We start from the raw sequence: 17,242 nt of genomic DNA on the forward strand, positions 1-17,242 counted from the left end.
TTTTTTGGAGAAGAGGTAGCCAAGGCTCTGAGAGGTCACGACACACGCATGAGGTCACACAGCGTGTCTGGAATTCCATTTCAAGCCTGTCTGAGGAGGGCGCTCTCGCTGTTCCTTTGCCTGGTCTTATGTCCCCAGGTGTGTAATATGAGGTAAGACCCAGGGTCTGCGGCCGGGAGTCCCGGCCTAAGGCGAGCGCAGTCTCCAGCCGCCCCACCCGCGGCTGGGGGCTCTGCGCAGGGAGCACGGCCGGCAGGGGGGAAGAGGCGTGCGGTAGGCAGCAGCCGGGATGGAGGGAAGGGTCGGGGTTCGCCACCCGCCTGTGCGCGCCCAGTCCTACCGTGTCCTGGGTGCGCGCCGCGCACCTGCGGGGCGAGTGCCCAGGAAGCGCGGCCGGGTGCGCGAGGGGTAGCTCCCCCGGGAGCGTTGTGGGTGGGGCTCGCCGAGCCCGCCTCCCCGCCTCCCCCGGCGGCGCCCCAGGCTGCAGTGTTGTGGGCGCTGGGTTATAAAATGCCGGGTTAAGCAGCGACTCAGACTTAGGATCCCGCTCACGACATGGCCTCGGGCGATCGGTTCCCGCCGCAACCGTCGAGCTCAGAAGTCAGCGCAGTCCAGAGCCCAGGCGGGCGTCCAGGCGCCCATCTGGAGGAAGCAGCCCTGGGCGTTCCTCTCCCGCGGTCTCCGGGGGAGGCCCCTCTGCCCCCGAGCACCCGGAGCAGGTGCCCTGGGACCAGCCAGCCCGGAGCGGCTTCCCTCCACGCTGCGTCCGCGACAGTCCGCCTGCGGCCCCGGCGTAATACGGCCCCGGCCGGGAGAACCACAGACCCGGTGCCCGCAGCCGCCCCAGAGCAAGCTCCGCGGCCCGCTCCACAGTCCCCCAAGCCGCGCAACCTGGAAGGCGTCCTCGACGAGCGCCGGCTGCTCTGCCACTTGCAGCTGGCCCAGGACCGCGAGGCGCGCCTGTGGCGGGGCGGCAAACCCCAGGTACCCGTCCCCGCAGCGTGGCCCTCCTTGCGCGCACACGGCAGGTGGATGTGGCCTCCACCTGCACCAGCGGTCCGATGTTCTGCACCTGGAGGCCAGGCGCTTCCCCAGGTGTGGCCCCTCACGAGAGGCACGAGGCTGGACCCACCAGCTTCTCTCTAAGAGGGCGTCTTGATAGCAGGGCCTTCGGAAGAGGGCCTGTTTGAATCAAGGAACTCGGCCTACGACGAAAAGCGGGCGCACGGGGTGGGGGTGATGGGTGAGCCGCTGCGCCAGCTGGGCGCTTACTCCCAGCGGGCCTGCAGGGGAAGGGACTTCTCACTGCCCCCCGGCACCTTAAGTAGGAGGCTCCTGCTCCTGGGGGACCAGGAGTGGCCGCTAACGACCTTCCTCGCCCCACCTGCTCTTCTTCCTAGCGGGATGAAATCTGCAATGCCTTCGAGGGAGTCGTGCTGTGGCTCCTGCGGCTTCAGAACATCTTTTACTTCTCCCAATCCACTTTTAACCTGGCCCTCACCATCTTCAGCCGCCTCCTGATATCAGTGAAGGTAGGGAGGCCTCTGAGGGACGGTGGCAGATGGTGAAAGAAGAAACTAACCTTTGTTACCCATTCCTGCTTGAGAGGTGAGGGGTTCCAGAGGCTCAAACCAAGGTGTATAAACTAACTTGCTTCGAGTGGTAGAACTGGTTTTGGAACCTCTCCACATCCTACACTGGCTGTCTCAGGGTCATGTGGTCATCAGGGTCAGGGCTCGGGGAGCGTGAGAGGAAGTAGCTGGGAAAGGGCTTCCTGTGTAATGAGGTAGGATGTGCTTGTCTCGACCTGTCGAGGGCAGCTTGAGGCTAGGATGAGACTGAGTTCCCTGAGAAGGTGCCGTATTTCCCACCTCCAGTCAGTCCCGAAATGAAGGAATACTGCCCAGTCATCTGCAGTTCTGAAATCAGGAGCATCCTCATTGGTCAGATCTAAAAATGGCACTAACATTCTGTCTTGTGGAGAAATGGAGCCTTTTAAAAATGGAAAAAAGCTTATTAAAACAAATAGCTGGGGGCAATGGCTCATGCCTGTAATTCCAGCACTTTGGGAGGTCAAAGGGTGGGGTGGGGGGGTGGATCACCTGAAGTCAGGAGTTCGAGACCAGCCTGGCCAATATGGTGAAACCCTGTCTCTACTAAAAATACAAAAATTAGCCAGGCGTGGTGGCCCGTGCCTGTAGTCCTAGCTACTCAGGAGGCTGTGGCAGGAGAATCACTCAAAATCAGGAGGTGGAGTTTGCAGTGAGCCAAGATCATGCTACTGCACTCCAGTCTGAGCAACAGAGTGAGACTCCGTCTCAAAAAAGTATATTAAAAAAAAAAACAAACACAGATGCTTTTCAGTTTGTTTCTGGCATTCATATTCTGCTCAAATGTGTTTGTTCCATACCGCAGGTAAAAGAGAAATACCTACATTGCGCCACAATTACTTCCTTGAGGCTTGCTGCAAAAGTTAATGAAGAACAGGAGGTATGCATTCTTGGAAGTCCACACTGGGCTGCACTTCAGGTATAGGGGTGTAACATTGGAGGACTCCAGTTTCATGATAGGTCTGTGCCCTTCACGTATGGTGGATGTTCTGGAAAAGTCACCAACTTGCCAGCATCTCTGCTGTCCCTTCCATTGGCTTGTCAGACTTTGAGACCCCACAAATGAACAAGTAGAACAGCTGAACTGTCCTGGCCCACCAAACCTAGAGACCTGAACTCTTGACAGATACATATGGCCTCACTGGTTGATGCCAGATGCTACCTCTCTCTCAACAGGGGCATCTGCTGTTGAGCAAGGAAAAAGGCCTCCCAAACCATGTGACTTAACATCCACCCCAAGCAATTATGTCTAAGAAAGCTGCCTGAGACTTGAGGACTTGGCTGTGTCAATGAAGCTGGTCTTTGGGAACTCTGGGACCCCTGAGAGGGACAGGAGGGCCATGTGCTGGGGGTAAAGTACAAGGGCCCATGAGTGCTTCAGGCATGCCTGAATGGCTGAATTTCACTGTGCCATATGTTCAGGAGGAGATCATCTCCTAATACCCTTTCCAAACTTTCCTACCTCCCTCCAACTTTTCTCATTTTGGGGATGGTGAAATCACTGCCATTGCCACAGGGGTCACCCTTAGCTGATCTCTGGGTCTGATGAGGCAGGGAAGAAGTTGTGTGTCCAGTTCCAAACCTTCAAGAAAAATGTTTTAAACTCCTATTTATTAGAATAGAATTAATGCCCAAGTTGCTTTTAAAAATCAAGTGACCCTTTTTCTGGATGTTATAGTAATACTTCTGTCTATCTAAAAACATAGGATCAAGCCTTTAATATACTTAGTACTTGAATGTTTACTCATAGACAAGTCTCATTAGTCCCTCTGTGGGAAAAGCCATAGATTTTCCAGAACTGAACCACCTTCAATCAAGGTTGAAGGAAGTTTGCAGTTGTGATGCTGAAAAACCCATAGGAGGTTTTATCAATGTGTCTGTCTGGTACAGACTAGGAAGCTCAAAAGCATAGTTTTTTCTGTATGCCCAGTACCCATGGTAGGGATCAGGAATAGGGATAGGCAGAACCAGAACCCATGGCTCCTGGAAAGCTTTGGGTGAGTTCTTGCAGCTGAACAGGGGAGATGGCACAGCCCCAGCCTCCAAAGCACCGTTGGGTATGAGCTAGTATGCAGTTGGGGGATCAAGACCTGGTTTCAGAGGGGGACCATGTAATGTTCACTACATAACTACCTGAGGATTTGACAGATAGCCAAGATCTGGTTTAGTATTTCTTTCAGAAGCATTTTCTGTGGCAGGCCACAGGAAGACAACTCCACTAAGGTCATGAATGCCCAGTCCCCATGGATAAGAAAACAAAAGCTACTATGACATGATGTAGGGCTTTGGCCTCTTTATTTTCTTTTTACAGTTTATTCCACAAGTAAAAGACTTCATAAAGCACTATGGCTCTGACTATTCCCCGAATGAGCTGCTAAGGATGGAGCTGGCTATTCTGGACAGACTGCACTGGGACCTCTATATTGGGACGCCGCTGGACTTCTTGACTATAGTGAGTAAGGAGGCGTTTACAGAGTCTACCCTAAACTCATTTGTGCCTTTGGAACAGCTGTTTACAACATAGGACGGCAAAGCACAGGCGTGCACACGCCCTTGCACATGCACCACAGTGAGGTGACCCACAAGGCTCACGACGTACGGGAGAGTGAAAAGGTATCTTAAATCCAACACAGTTCCACCAGACTCCCACTTCTAAAGGACATTAAATTAACTTTACAAAGATTTTTAGACGGCACTATTATGGTGAGTTTCTCTTTTAAATACACACTGCAAAAATATTTAACTTTCCATTCTATGAATACTGTACATAAATATCTGTCTGCTTTTGCTACACTTTACACACATTCACTTAGCTGTCTTTATTCACCTACACACAATCCTTATTGAGGCTTTAGACCATATTGATCTGGCACTTAAAAAAATATCATACATTAGTTTGTATTTGTTTTAGTTGGGGGAATGATGGTCATCCTTAAGGATATGATTCTGTTAGTAAGGCAAATTATGCAATGTGGAAATCTCATGGGGTTTTGGTTTGTTATGAGGCATGAAGATTAAATTACTAAGGGCTGTTTCATTATGAAAACTGGCCACTGTTGCCAAGTTGCAGAGTTTCTTATGATAAGCAGATACAAGTAACTTTTCTGCTACCTTGGTCTTGAATAGTATGTTTCTATTTTTCAGAATGGAAACATTGTCATCTAGGTACTTTCCACTCATAACGATGATGTCACAAAGCAGACTCTTTTTTTTTTTTTTTTTTTTTGGTCTCTGGGGTGGAAGCTCAGCTTGGCCACAGAGTGGGCATTAAGCCTCAAGCCCCTTATGGAGCCATGGATAGGAATGAAAAGGGTTGGGCAACATTTGATGTTCCCTGATGGAAATTCAAATTGTTTGCGCTTCTGGTCATTGATATATGAAAAGTATGGGGTTTTCTGTTCTAACATTAAAAACCATGGTCTCCAGTTCCATGCCCTGGTGGTCCTGAGCTGGCCCCATGTGTTGGAGCTGCTGCCTCAGAGGAATCCTTCCCTCCACGTCGCATCCCTGACCAGGCAGCTGCAGCACTGTATGGCGGGCCACCAGCTGCTGCAGTTCAAGGGCTCCACACTGGCCTTGGTCATCATCACCTTAGAGCTGGAGAGGCTCATGCCCGGTTGGTGTGCTCCTATATCTGATCTGCTAAAGAAAGCACAGGTAGACATCAACTTTGCCCCAGACCAGGCTCTGTGTTTTGCCCCTTTAGCTGATGCACTCTGACCCCAAAGGGGTACCCTTTCCCCTTGTGGCCTCTGGAAAATGTTCTGGCCATAACCCTGGAAAGAGTCTGCCCAAAGGCTAGGCTTTCCACACTTGGCCATGCCCTATGCACTTGAGATGGGACATGTGTTCTCTTCACTGGACCAATGGGGGTTGTCTCTGAGAGTGCGAGAATCTTTATCTCAATGGGAGCCCTTGTAGTCAAGAGGACTGGGGGGTCAGGGGGATGTCTGGCTTAGGAGGAAGCAACCCTGAGCTTAATACTGGGGAGCATACATTTTAAACTCCTTCACCTCTCCTTTGTACAAGTGTGTGGTACCAGGTACAGGGTACCATAAGGCAAGCATTGTCGGGGCACGAGGAGGAGGGGGGTGTGTCGGAATCCCTCAGAACAGATAGGTTAGGATGGAATGCATGGTTAAACTAATGACAACTTTACTGAGGTTGGAAATGGATGTCCCTGAGATGGTAGGATTAGTGGTCCTTAGTTGGGTGGTTGGACCTTCCTGAACTTGCTTCATGCTAACATTTTGGCACTCAATTGCCAATTTCTTAGAATGTATGATGGTTCTGCTTGAAGATGGCCACTCTATTCTAATACAGGTTGGTGATATGCAGTACAGCTGCTGCAAGGAACTTGTAATGCAGCAACTGAGAAGTTTTCAGTCATCATCCTGTACAGACAACTTTATGTCACCTGCCAACCAGCCGCTCTGCCTCCACCCTGGGGCCTTCAGAGCCTAATGTGAAACCTCCTTGCTTGGACTACCATGAGTTCTTTGGCTTGTTATTAATCCTGTAAAAAGGGAAGGTGGCTCTGGAAGAGCAACTGAGAAAAAGTTCCCAACTAAGCCCTTGGAAAAAAAATAAAGTGGGGAGGGGAAAGGCAGGCTGGGGTCAGTAGAGATCAGGGTGGTCTGATAGACCATGACCCTGCCTTCCCTTTTTCTCCTCTGGGCCTGAAGCCAGGGAGTATGAATGAACGTTCAAATGGCAGCTTGTTTTTCCTTCCTTCTACAGCAAGGGTTGGCATGGGCCCCTGAGAGCGCTGGAATATGAGACCAAGAGGCAGGCCTGGCTCAGGGCTGAAGGGTTGGGGCTAGTTCTGACCAGTTCTTGCTGCTCTACCTGCCAGAGCTGGCCAAGTCCTTCCAACTTCCCAGGCTTATCCCAAACATATATGTGGTGCTTCCAGTCCCAACTACCCTGCCTGCAACTCCTAACATGGGACAGTCTCTGCAGACACATTTACCCGACCATGGCCATGACTTATGTCTTCTTTTTACAAGGACTGGATTATAAAGTATGCTTTGTTTAATGTAACTTGAGCAAGCTTTAAGCATATCTTTCCTTTGTTACTCTTAAGCAAAGTGTTTTCAGTTATTAGTTTAACTAGAGGGATTTTGTGCTAATGAATGGGTATTATAGGCTAACACCTGTGATGGAAGGCACAGCTCTGAGTGCTTTGTTGGGATGAGCAGGTTCTGAGGCCAAGCCTGCTCCAACCACAGTGCTGCCAGGAGGAGGAGCCAGCTGCTTCTTTCAAGCTGTGCTACTACAGAGCCATTCTCTGAGCAGGGGAGTGCAGCTGACACAGATGCCAGCTGGGCTGTGTAAGTTGTGTTGGGGACATGAATGACTGAGCTACACATTCAGAGGTGGTTTATGAAGTCTTCCACTCTGAACTATGGTGGCTTTGTGTGTGTGTGTGTGTGTGTGTGTGTGTAAATGTGCTAAGCCATGGTGTGGGAAGGGAATGATTTACTAGGTGCAAAGTGGTCAAGGGCTAGATATACCATAATTGTCTATATTATAGAGTTAGTATACATCTCTATTTTTTCTTGACACACTTTTGCTTGCTGGAGCTTTTGTTAAAATTAAACTTTAATTGCTTCCAATCCTGTATGAATCTTATTTTGAGCTACCATGCATTTAGGCTTGCGAGAGTCAGATATATTTGGAACACTATCTCCTAGGTCATATCAAGAACTCTCCTCTACTCCAGAACCCATTTTACAGATGGAGATGCTGAGGCCATGCTGCTCACAGCTTCCAGTGGTGGCCGTGAGTGCCCTCTGCCTCCTTCCTTCCAGTGTAAGTGGGACCACAGTGCATAAGGCAGGAGGACATCCCGAGGGCCCATACCAGCTTGGGTGTCCCAGGCTTTGGGGAACTGCTAGAAGACATCTGCTGCTTAACCAGGTGGCTCTGGATGTGAGCTAGATTCCAAAAGCTGATCCAACTCAACCTCTTGGAGAAAGCAGAGGGTAGACCTGTGAGTCCCAGGACTGGGATAAGAGACAACCTTCTGCTCTGGCTTTCTGTAAATGATAGAACTCTTCTATAGGGAAGCTCACTTTTGTATTGCCAAAGTCCCACTTGTGGATTTTAAAAAGTGTTATGTGCTTTTCAAGCTTGCCTTGAGGCCCCAGATCCCATCCTATTTCCCTCTAATATTCTTTTCTGACATTAGGAACTCCTATCCCACCTCAACTCAGAGATTGGGAAATACTTCTCAGGGAGAAGTATGGATACAATCCATTTTCCTTTTGACCCCACCTATAGAAAGGCAGGGATTGGTGAAGAAAATGGAGATGGAAAAAGCTCAGAGGCAGATGCTATGGCAGAAAGAAAGGTAGGTGGGCTCAGGGAGGAACAGGGCAGGGAGGGAGCATCATAGACCTGTCTTAAACTTGTCCAAACAGTACGTCCCTGAAAGGAAGGAGCCAAGTCATTTGATGATGTTTCCACCACCTAGGAGACCCTCCTCCCCCTGGCTTCCTGGAAAGTCTCTGTCCTTCAAAAGTTGGTGAATACTTTGCCTCTTTGCTGCCTGCCTTCCCACAAGTAGAGCTGAGCTATGCCTGCATTAGGGATGTGTTCATACCACTCTTCCTGCAGGGATCCCCATTTTCTCATTTTGGTCTTCCCAAATCTACCTGGTGCTCAATGGAGAAAGCTCCTTTAAAAAGAAACCCACGTACTTTTTACCACCTTTCAACCACCAGTCTGCTCTTCCTCAGCCAAACTTTTGCCTGTCCTCTAGGGCTATCTACCTCTAAAAAACAGTCTCAGGTCCACCAGCCCACATCATCAGGCTGTGTACTTTAACCTGGCCACACTTCCACTACTCTTCCATCATTCCATTGAGATGCCAAGGAGCAGCTGTAGGCTCAGGAATTAAGGGTACAGATTACCAGCGTTCAAATCTCAACTTCTCCAGTTACTTGCCGTGTAACCTTGGGTAATTACTTAAACCTCTGTGTTTCAGCTATAAAATGGGGATGAATGGTCCCTAATCATAGGATTAGGATGAGGATTAGAGGAGTTAATGCATGTAATGTGGTTCCAAGCAGTTCTGACACTCAAATATTAGCAGTCCCATGGGAAGCCTTTTTGCTAAGGAGGAATGCTCCTTGAGGGCAGGAGCCCCTTTTCTCATGTCCTGCCCCCAGTTGTCCAATAAAGATTCGTGGACCACAGACTGCACCTTTACCTTTCTGTGACTTTCCTGTGACTCTTCCCTCCATCCCCCACCTATCCAAGAGCTTTTCACAGATGCCTGTAGCAGGGTTTCCTATTAAAACGATTCCTGCGGAAGTAGATCAACCTCCACAAAATTCAAAGAACAGACAAGCTGTATTTTACCACAGTTGTAGCAGATTAATGGGCTTAGGAAACTTGTTAAATCAGAAAAGCTACTGCCCAAAAAAGACACCACAAAAACTCAAAATAAATGCAAAATTTAATGGAAAAAAATGAGTACAAAGTGAATGGAAAAGAACAAAAACAGTCAATGAATGCAGGAGTAAATGAATTAACACGTGAAGCAATTTTAGAAAAGCATGTTAACAGACTAGCAAGCCACACGCGGGCCTCGTATCCATGAGCCCCACTTAACAGGGAGCCCACATTTAGACATACACAAACATATATGCAGTCAGTATGCACAATTACAAACCACCTAGATCAGGTTACCCACAACTAGAAAGACCATATATCCCCATTGGCCTGGGACAGGTCTGGTTTATGCCTGTTGATCTGGTGTAATAGCATCCCCTTTCTTTCTTAATAGTCCCAGTTTGGACAACAAATTATACGGTGATTCTTCTACCCCAAACAAACATGGTTTATGAAAGACATGATAGTAAATGCCAACATGATCCTGTAAGACAGCCCTATTAACACCAACAAATGACAATGAGAAAAAGAAGGGTAAATGAGACCCTGCAGACAGGGTCACATTCTATGAGAGCTAACTTATTAAACAGTGGCAAGTTTTAAGCTCACTTTATGCACCAAGGTTTAATTTGGTCTCAGCTAAAAATGACAAAATTCCAAACACAAACAGCAGGGGGAGAGGTGCAGTGAGGCTTGCTAGAGGGACCTGTGGAGGCAGCTCAGACTTGAGAAAACGCGTCTGTCAAGTGTCCCTGAAGATACTGGGAAGGCTTAGGCCCACAGGCAGGCAGCCAGCCACGAGTATGGCCTTTCAGTATACCCGGGGTGCAACCCGCAGGCCACAATGGACGAATGGCCAAATCTGCACACTCCAGAGTCCCAGGTTGGCCCATGAACCAGGAATTCTCATTTCTTATGTATCCAATGAACCTGCTGGGTCACCAGGCCTCATCTTCAGAAATATGTTAGCTGAAAGAGGCTATCTTAAAGGTCATGCTCTGACCCAACTGCATACACTTTCAGACATAAAATTACCCTAGAGATGAGCCACTGGCAGCCCACACTTGCCATGGATATATGCCAGTTTACCTTTTTAGATACCCTCACTGAAGCATCAGTTTTCAGTTGCAACCAGATGTGGACTTATTGTGAAGCTAATGAACCTTAATCTTCAGGGCCCCTTCTAAGACCCTGTACCTAATTTTATATTAACATTGTTTTTCTTAAAGAAGTCTGTCTAAATAATTCAAGCTTTCAGCCCCACAAAATTTAGATCCACCCCGGTCATAGCATAAAAACTTGGAGAATTGTCACTAGAACCTGCTCCGCTGCTGGAGCATGGAGCCCCTCACAGGTAAACGCTGCCTCTTCCTGGCCGTGCCTCAGTGGACGCACACAGCTCGCCCCTCCGCCTCCCCCTGAGCAGAACATCATCTCAGGAAGGCAGGAGGAAGCCACGACTTGGTTCTGGATATCACCAATGCAAGCCAGGCAGAAAGTGGGAAATGGTCATGAGAAAGAAGACGGGGGCATGAAAAGCAAACTACCAACTCCATAATAAATTAGCACGGCTTCCTGAGGCTTCCAGCCAGGGAGTGTGCTAGACTGTGAGCTCCTTGAGGGGAGCGTTGTGCATTCCTCTGGGTAGCTCCAGTGCCCAGCACAGTGCTTCAACATTAAAACTACCCTTCCTTTCGTCTAGTCATTTTCCATCTCCCATTTTACCAGGCCATATTCTCAACACTGACATTCTCGGTGGCTTGTAAACCAACAGGAGCATAGAAGAATCAAAGCTGCTAGTACTTCCTTAAAATGTTCCCCTTTAGAGTGCAGTTGAAGGGGAAAGCTCCTTTGCTGCTCATTTTTCCCTCATTGTCTGTATATATCAGACACCTTCATCTCTTCACCCAGCCAGGAAAGAAGCAATGACTTTGAGGTAACAACCTTTTCCCACTGAGTACTTTTTGCATTTGGAATATGCAGGATTTGCTTGGGAGTCTTAATTGGAGTCAAACACTTAACACACACACGGAGTTGGTCCCTGTTTACAGGTAGCACCTCTGGGGCACAGACAACTGCTTTAGGCTGCTGTTCCATTTACATTCACAGTAAAAACGCTGGACATGGTCTTGTTCATGTTCCAATTCCATCCACAAAGAAATGCCAAACACTGTCATTACAGGAAGTTTATTACCCACCTCTCCCTGTATATGATAGGCATACTTTATACATAAGAAAGGTTTAGCGGTATTTTTTAGTTTTTAAAAATCAGGAAATCTGTGTTACTTATGAAAATAATGGGAGAGGATATTATTTGTCTTGATGCTGGTGCCAAAATAAATATTTAGAAGTGTTTTAAAGTTATTAAAATTAAGCTCTAGGTTAGAAAAATTAAAATGAGGGGAACTGGGTGAATTTTGCAGCATGTATACCAGACCACGCAGCTGCACCTAGGGCACCACGTGAGTTGCCATCTCCACGCTGAACTATTAGGCCTAGCATCCCGGCTGGGGCCTTCACTGGAGCGGCACATAACAGCTCCATCAGGGAATAGTGACACTGTAAATGGAAGACCAGCCACTGGCTCTGAAAAAAATAAACCTCGTCAGTTTTGGATTCCAGCATTCCTGGCTTTTACGTGTTTGCATAGAGAGGGGTGGCCCGCCAGGCCTGGGGCAGCCTGGGGCCAGGGTCGGGTAGGGGAAAGCAAGGCTGTAAACACTGGAGTCTGTACCAGCTCCCAGTCCGTCCTCACACCATGTTATGGGAGAAGGGTCACAAGGTGTAACTCAAGCAACTTAACACATGAAAGTCTAAAGTCCACTCTTGACATGTAAGTCTGTGCGTGCATTAACTGAAAAATAAAAATAAAACAAACAAAACAAAAATAGACACATTAAAAGATATGCAGACCAAATCAAACAGAAGCAAAAGACAGCAAGATGGACACTGCGAAAGGGCAGTCAGTTTGGCATTTGTGACGAGCAAAGCAGAGAATTCACTTCCGTTTGTGGCGTCCCAGGCTGAGGGTCAAGATCTGATTCGGAAGTAATTTTGCAAAAAAATTGGATTCAAATTTAAAGAGTAAGTATAACCAATCAAAACCACTCAAATAAATGGTCATGAAAAACACCCCTGCCCCCATTCCAAAAATGCACTCCCGACTCACACTAGTCCCTTGACCAGGGCGGCAGGAAGGAGTATTCCCAGTCACCCCACCTACCCCACTCCTGGCCTCCACAGGGCCGTCATGGGAAGAGAGTTTTCTCTCCCAGGGACCAAACTGACTGAAGCTTTCTAGCAGGTCCAGAAAACAGGAAAGACCTGTTTTCCAGGCCCAGGCCTAGAGAACATATCATGGAGCCCTGGCCACATAGGAAAAGCAGGGAGACCAGACACTAGTGACAAGCCCCCACCCCGAGGGCTGTGCTGGTGTCCTTTCAGCCTGCCTGCACCCACCTTCACTGGCCCTCACACCCTGAGCTGGCCACAGACCCTTGTCTGCAGTTTCTGAGTGGTTTCTCCACAGCTTTTTTCCTAGGGAATCCTGGCTATCTTTTCTTTAACAAGATGGCAGGAAGCAGAGCAAAGTCACTTTGGGTGCCAGCATCTGGGTCATAGACTTCCACCCCCTCCCAGGAAAATCCTGATTTCTAAGCTGCCAGCTTGAAATCTACACAGGTTCCAACTCGCAGAGCCCCAACGCTCACCAAGCCGAAAGATGGGCGTGGGAGTGGGGCTGGAAGCAAATGCAGAGCAGAGGGGAAATTCACGGCTGAGGGGAGTGTGGGGCTGGGGTCCTCCCTGGGGACAGGTAGGGGCACATCTGTCCCAGCACTGTCAGCTGGGGTAGGGCCACCAGGCATCGGGATGAGGGAGACTACAAAAAGGAAGAGGGTCTGTCCTGAAGCAGAGGACAGACCTTAGGAGTGAGAATTGGCAACCAGTTCTGAAATGCCTGGTTCTGTCCCCATTTCCTCCAGCAAGAAGTCCTTTGAGTTTTTTTTCCTTGGTATGTGTTTGTGTGCCTCTGTGCATGTGTGTACTGTGTGCTGGTAGATATGTGCCTGAGACTGTGTATGTGAGATGGGACAGGAGAGAAAGACAGTGTGTGTGCACATGTGTATGCACATGTGGTTAGGAAATGCCATATTGGGGGTGGGGCGGGGGTGGTGCAGGGGCAGGGCTAACACCAAAAGCAACAGCCCAGGGCCACAGCTAACTATGCACTTCATGGCCCTAATGGCTAGGCTTCATTGCCACCAAGGAAGGAAGGGCCTGCGCATATACATCCCCAAATATCCCAGGAGGAAATGGATCCCAAGAATGAGGGCCAGAATGGGTTCACCTGCTTAGTTCCTAGGTTGGCAAGAGAAAGATGGCACCCAAGATAGGCCAGGGCAGGGAGAAGGAGGGATGTATGAAATCCCCATAGTGTGATGTGGCATGGCTGTGAATGAGATGGGTGGGCGAGGGAGAGCCCCAGAAGCCAGAACATCTGGACTCCAGCTAAGTGTGTGGAAACAGGTTATGGATTGCCAGGGAGAAGTGACTCAGAGTTGTCCCCACCTGGCCACTCCGTTGACTGCACTCCTGGTGCTGAGAAAGGCCTCCCTGCCATCCAGTCTTTCTCTCCTCTCTGCCCTCTGCAGGAACAACTCCAGCCTCTACTTGAGGGGCAGCTCCTCCCCCCAGAAGAAACCACAGAGGCCCTGTGGGAAGCTGCTTTCCTCCCTTTAGCGCTGCGGACCCTTCAGAACAGCAGTGTGGTGACCACAGTGTCCAGGAGCCTGGTGTTGGCTGGCGCGAGTGCCCACGGTTCTCCGTCACCACCTGCCAGCCAATACGGGCCCCACACCACTGCCCCACAGACTGAGGAGGGATGCGCCACAGCTGTCCAAGCAGAAACCACTGCGGCTTTTGGAATCTGGTCAGCTGGAGATGCTGACATTGCCAGGTCCTGTCCCTCCTCTGGCCTGAAAGACCATTCCCAGCATTCCCAGAGCCCTGCAGCTCTGCCCTTTCCAGGCTGCTCCTCGCCCGTGCAGCCCCACCTTCACCACGCAGCGGCAGGGCCACAGCTGCCAAGGGGGCTACAGGAGAGCGAATGGGTGAGCAAGAAATGGTGGCGGGGTGGGGGGGAAGAGGAGGAAGGGGGAAGAGGAGGAGAGAAAAAGGGAGAGGGAGGGGTAGCACAAGATTGCCTGTGCAAGCAAGAGTGCATGACTATGAGAGCGATCCAGACCGCGAGACACTGGATCACTAGTGAAGGAAAAAGAAAGGCAACCAAGAAAGCTGGGGAGAGAGCCACTGAAGATGAGGGAAAACGAAACAGGAAAGGGGCAAGAGAGGGCGGGAGAAGAGCGAGAAGGGAGGTGAGGGACAAGAACGAAAGGAAGAGCCGTGGCCTGCCACCTACTTCTTCTTGTCCTTGTCCTTCCTCAGGGGCTGCTGCGAGGTGGCGTGCAAGGCCTGCGACTGCAGGGCCTCCACCGCAGCCTTCCGGCGATTGAAGGCGTTGGTCTCCTCCTCCAGTTCCCGGCGTTTTTCCTCCACCTTGCGCTTCTCCTCCTGGTGGACCCGCTTCAGGTGCTCAAACTTCTCATGGAGCTGGCAGCAGAAAGGGGACAGAAGATGGGCGGAGCAAGAAGAGGAGGGCTTGAGCCCGGGCCAGGAAGGCACCCCCACCTCTACCCTCAGCCAGGCCTTCCCTCCCTCAGCATCCCCACCCCAGCCCCCAGCCTGGCACATACCTCCCTTTCCTTCTCCTTCAGCTCCAGCTCTGTCTCCTTCACTTTGTTGACAAACATCTGCCTCATCTCTTCCTCCTTCCTCTGCAGCTCACTCAGGAATTCCTTCCTCTTGGCCTCATATGTCTCTTGTAGGCTGTGGAGACCCACAGAAAAGAGGCCAAGGATGGGATTATGGAGGAATGGGGTAGGGCAGAGCCAGAGAAATAGAATCACATGGGCACAAGGGGTAAGAGGATGGTGGGGTCCCCCAGGGAACAGATGCCAGGATAGTGTGTCTGGCCACAGCTGTGAAGACAGGCTCACTCTGGCTCAGGCTGTCACCTGAAGGGCTGGCTGTCACCATCACTGTCCTGGAAGCCCATCTCCTCCAACTTGCAGCGCCGGTAGAGCTCGTAGTGCCGGCTGTGGGTCTGCTCGCGGAGGTCTTCCATGTTCACCCGGATCAACATTTCCCGCAGCTTCACGAAGTCGCAGTGATTCTCATTCTCCACTGAAAGCAGAGGGCCAGTGGGGTATTAGGCAGGCATGCAGGCGGGCAGACTCCAGAGTCAGGGTGGGCACACAGGTGCGCATGAGGAGGAAACAGCACAGGGTACTACAGGCAGCAGGGCAGGCCAGGGGACACAGTTCTACCCCCAGCTGGGGATGTACTTCCCATCCACACTCACCCTGCACCACTCCCCAGGGGTACTGCCGTGCTCGGACCAGCTTGTTCCCCACCTTCACCTCCTCGGTGCTGCCCACTACGGCGAAGGGCAGATGTGCCTGGAAAGGGGCCCAGGTATGCGTAAGCCCGGAGTTGACACAGGCTAATGGCAGACTCTCCCTCCCTGCCCTTGGGTCCTAGGGAGGGGCAGCCAGACCTGAACAAAGGCTCCAGGGCCAGATGCTTGCTTCCTGGCTCTCTTCTTGAGAAATGTCCCAGAACTCCAAACAGGGGAGTGGGCTGAACCCTCAACCCCCTCCCTGGTGCTCCTGATTCTCCAGGCTGTTCTTTCAGCCCTCAGGCCTCCCAGGGACCATTAGAGCTCCCTGAAAGGACCTGTGAGCCTGGCTCTCTTCCAAGTTCCCAAACCCTTAAGCCTGCTCAACTCCTTCCGTTTCCAGGCTCCTCCATGAGTCCAGATCTTATGACACCCAAACCTGGGGTCCTCAGTGTAGGCCCACTATCAGATTCCTCCTGTCCCCTGCCCACAGATGTAGGACTGGCCAGCTCCAGATGCCCACCCTTCTGTCCTGGAGAAGCTAAGGCTGGAATCCTGGGGAACAAGAGTCTCCTGGGGCTGTGTCAGATCTGTGCCGGCTCCTCGCCCTCTGGCCCCAGGGCCCTGAGGCCCTCGCCCAACGCTCACATTCATGACTGCGTTAATCTCTGCAACAGCCTCGTCATCCGTGGGAAACTGGTAGATCTGGACCCCGTTGCTGACCAGCTCGCCCATGATCTTGATCTTGAACTTGTGGAGCTCGCTCTTGGAGATGGTATCAGCCTTGGCGATGATGGGAATAATGTTCACCTGCCAGGATCAGGGGAGAGGACAGCAGGCTGGTTGGCTCTTTTGAGCAATGGTTCCCATGCCATGGCTAGCCATGCCCAGGCCATATCCCTGGGCAGGGGGAAGGAGGCCAGAGAGATGGAGCCACTCCCACAGGCAGCCATGGTGCAAACCCAGCCACCTGTGGCCATTCTGATGGGTTTCAACAATTGTCTGCAGTGCTTCTTACAGCCCTGGTTCCCCCAAATCACCATCCAGCCCCAAAACTGGTCTCCCTAGGCATACCCAGCTTTGATCCAGAATCCTCTGAAGGTCCTAATTGGCCTGGGGCCTGACAGAAGGAGTGGTTGGGGGCTGTGCTCCCCACTAAGCAGGTAAAAGGACCCATCAGCAGTAGCCATAAGAAGATCCCCAAATCTCCCACACCCAGGCTATCCCGTTTTTCACAATAAAAATGAACTCCTGAGACGGGAAGGCAGTCACGTGAGAGCTGACAAGGGATGTGGGGCCACATGCCCTTCAAAATGCACAGCTCTTCTAGCCCTTCCCATAAAGCTGCCTCTCTTCTCTACCCCTACAATACCCAGCCCTCGTTCACATCGCAATTCTGGGCCTTAACTCTCCTCTCCCTGATGGGCTCAGAAGGAACTAAAGGACACTTATATCAGGGAGGAAGGGGGAAGTGAAGGGAGGAGCTAGAAATTAGGAATTGAGAGACAGAAAATGAGCAGAGAAGAGGCTGAGATGGGAAGGGAGGTTCCCTGGGGTGAAGGGCAACAAACATTATTGGGAGCGGGAGAGGCAGCAGGGCTGAGAATGACAATAATTCAGCTGCAAGCAAGGGGCTCAGGGTCAGACCCAGGGCACAGGACTCCGGAGAAAGAGCCCAGAGCAATGGGGGCCACTGGAGCAGGAGGGACAGACGCAAGACAGAGAGAGGACCAAGCCAATAGGGGGCCATCCACAAGCCACCGACTAGATCCCT

The 17,242-nt window shown here is 50.8% G+C and overlaps 2 protein-coding genes across 16 annotated transcripts in view; one reads left to right on the plus strand and one right to left on the minus strand.

The window, feature by feature from the left end:
• Positions 1–7,228, plus strand: CCNI2 (cyclin I family member 2). Its single transcript, XM_015140763.3, has 5 exons — positions 1–984; positions 1,401–1,532; positions 2,416–2,490; positions 3,922–4,062; positions 5,934–7,228. The coding sequence occupies exons 1-5, from the start codon at positions 556–558 to the stop codon at positions 6,072–6,074; spliced, it is 918 nt and encodes a 305-aa protein (XP_014996249.3). The 5' UTR covers positions 1–555; the 3' UTR covers positions 6,075–7,228.
• Positions 3,889–17,242, minus strand: part of SEPTIN8 (septin 8) — a 26,787-nt gene continuing 13,433 nt past the window's right edge. For 4 of the 15 annotated variants that reach the window (XM_028849720.2, XM_015140757.3, XM_078005180.1 and 1 more), the window contains exons 5-10: positions 16,117–16,278; positions 15,433–15,529; positions 15,086–15,254; positions 14,765–14,897; positions 14,431–14,621; positions 3,889–5,249 (exon numbers count right to left, since the gene is read on the minus strand). In XM_028849720.2, the coding sequence (XP_028705553.1) occupies positions 5,087–5,249; positions 14,431–14,621; positions 14,765–14,897; positions 15,086–15,254; positions 15,433–15,529; positions 16,117–16,278 (915 nt within the window). In that variant the 3' untranslated portion in view covers positions 3,889–5,086. Of the gene's footprint in view, positions 5,253–9,057; positions 11,866–14,430; positions 14,622–14,764; positions 14,898–15,085; positions 15,255–15,432; positions 15,530–16,116; positions 16,279–17,242 lie in introns of those variants that run through there. The other 11 variants (XM_015140758.3, XM_001104688.5, XM_078005179.1 and 8 more) reach the window with 3 other exon arrangements.

The sequence above is a fragment of the Macaca mulatta genome, chromosome 6, assembly GCF_049350105.2.
Source record: "Macaca mulatta isolate MMU2019108-1 chromosome 6, T2T-MMU8v2.0, whole genome shotgun sequence".
Taxonomy (NCBI): domain Eukaryota; kingdom Metazoa; phylum Chordata; class Mammalia; order Primates; family Cercopithecidae; genus Macaca; species Macaca mulatta.

What these genes read in the sequence shown, in the direction of transcription:
- CCNI2 (XM_015140763.3), top strand. Translation starts at nt 556, where the DNA reads ATGGCCTCGGGCGATCGGTTCCCGCCGCAACCGTCGAGCTCAGAAGTC. An exon ending in GGCGGGGCGGCAAACCCCAG is followed by an intron (nt 985 to 1,400) that starts GTACCCGTCCCC and finishes TCTTCTTCCTAG; the next exon opens with CGGGATGAAATCTGCAATGC. An exon ending in AAGTTAATGAAGAACAGGAG is followed by an intron (nt 2,491 to 3,921) that starts GTATGCATTCTT and finishes TTCTTTTTACAG; the next exon opens with TTTATTCCACAAGTAAAAGA.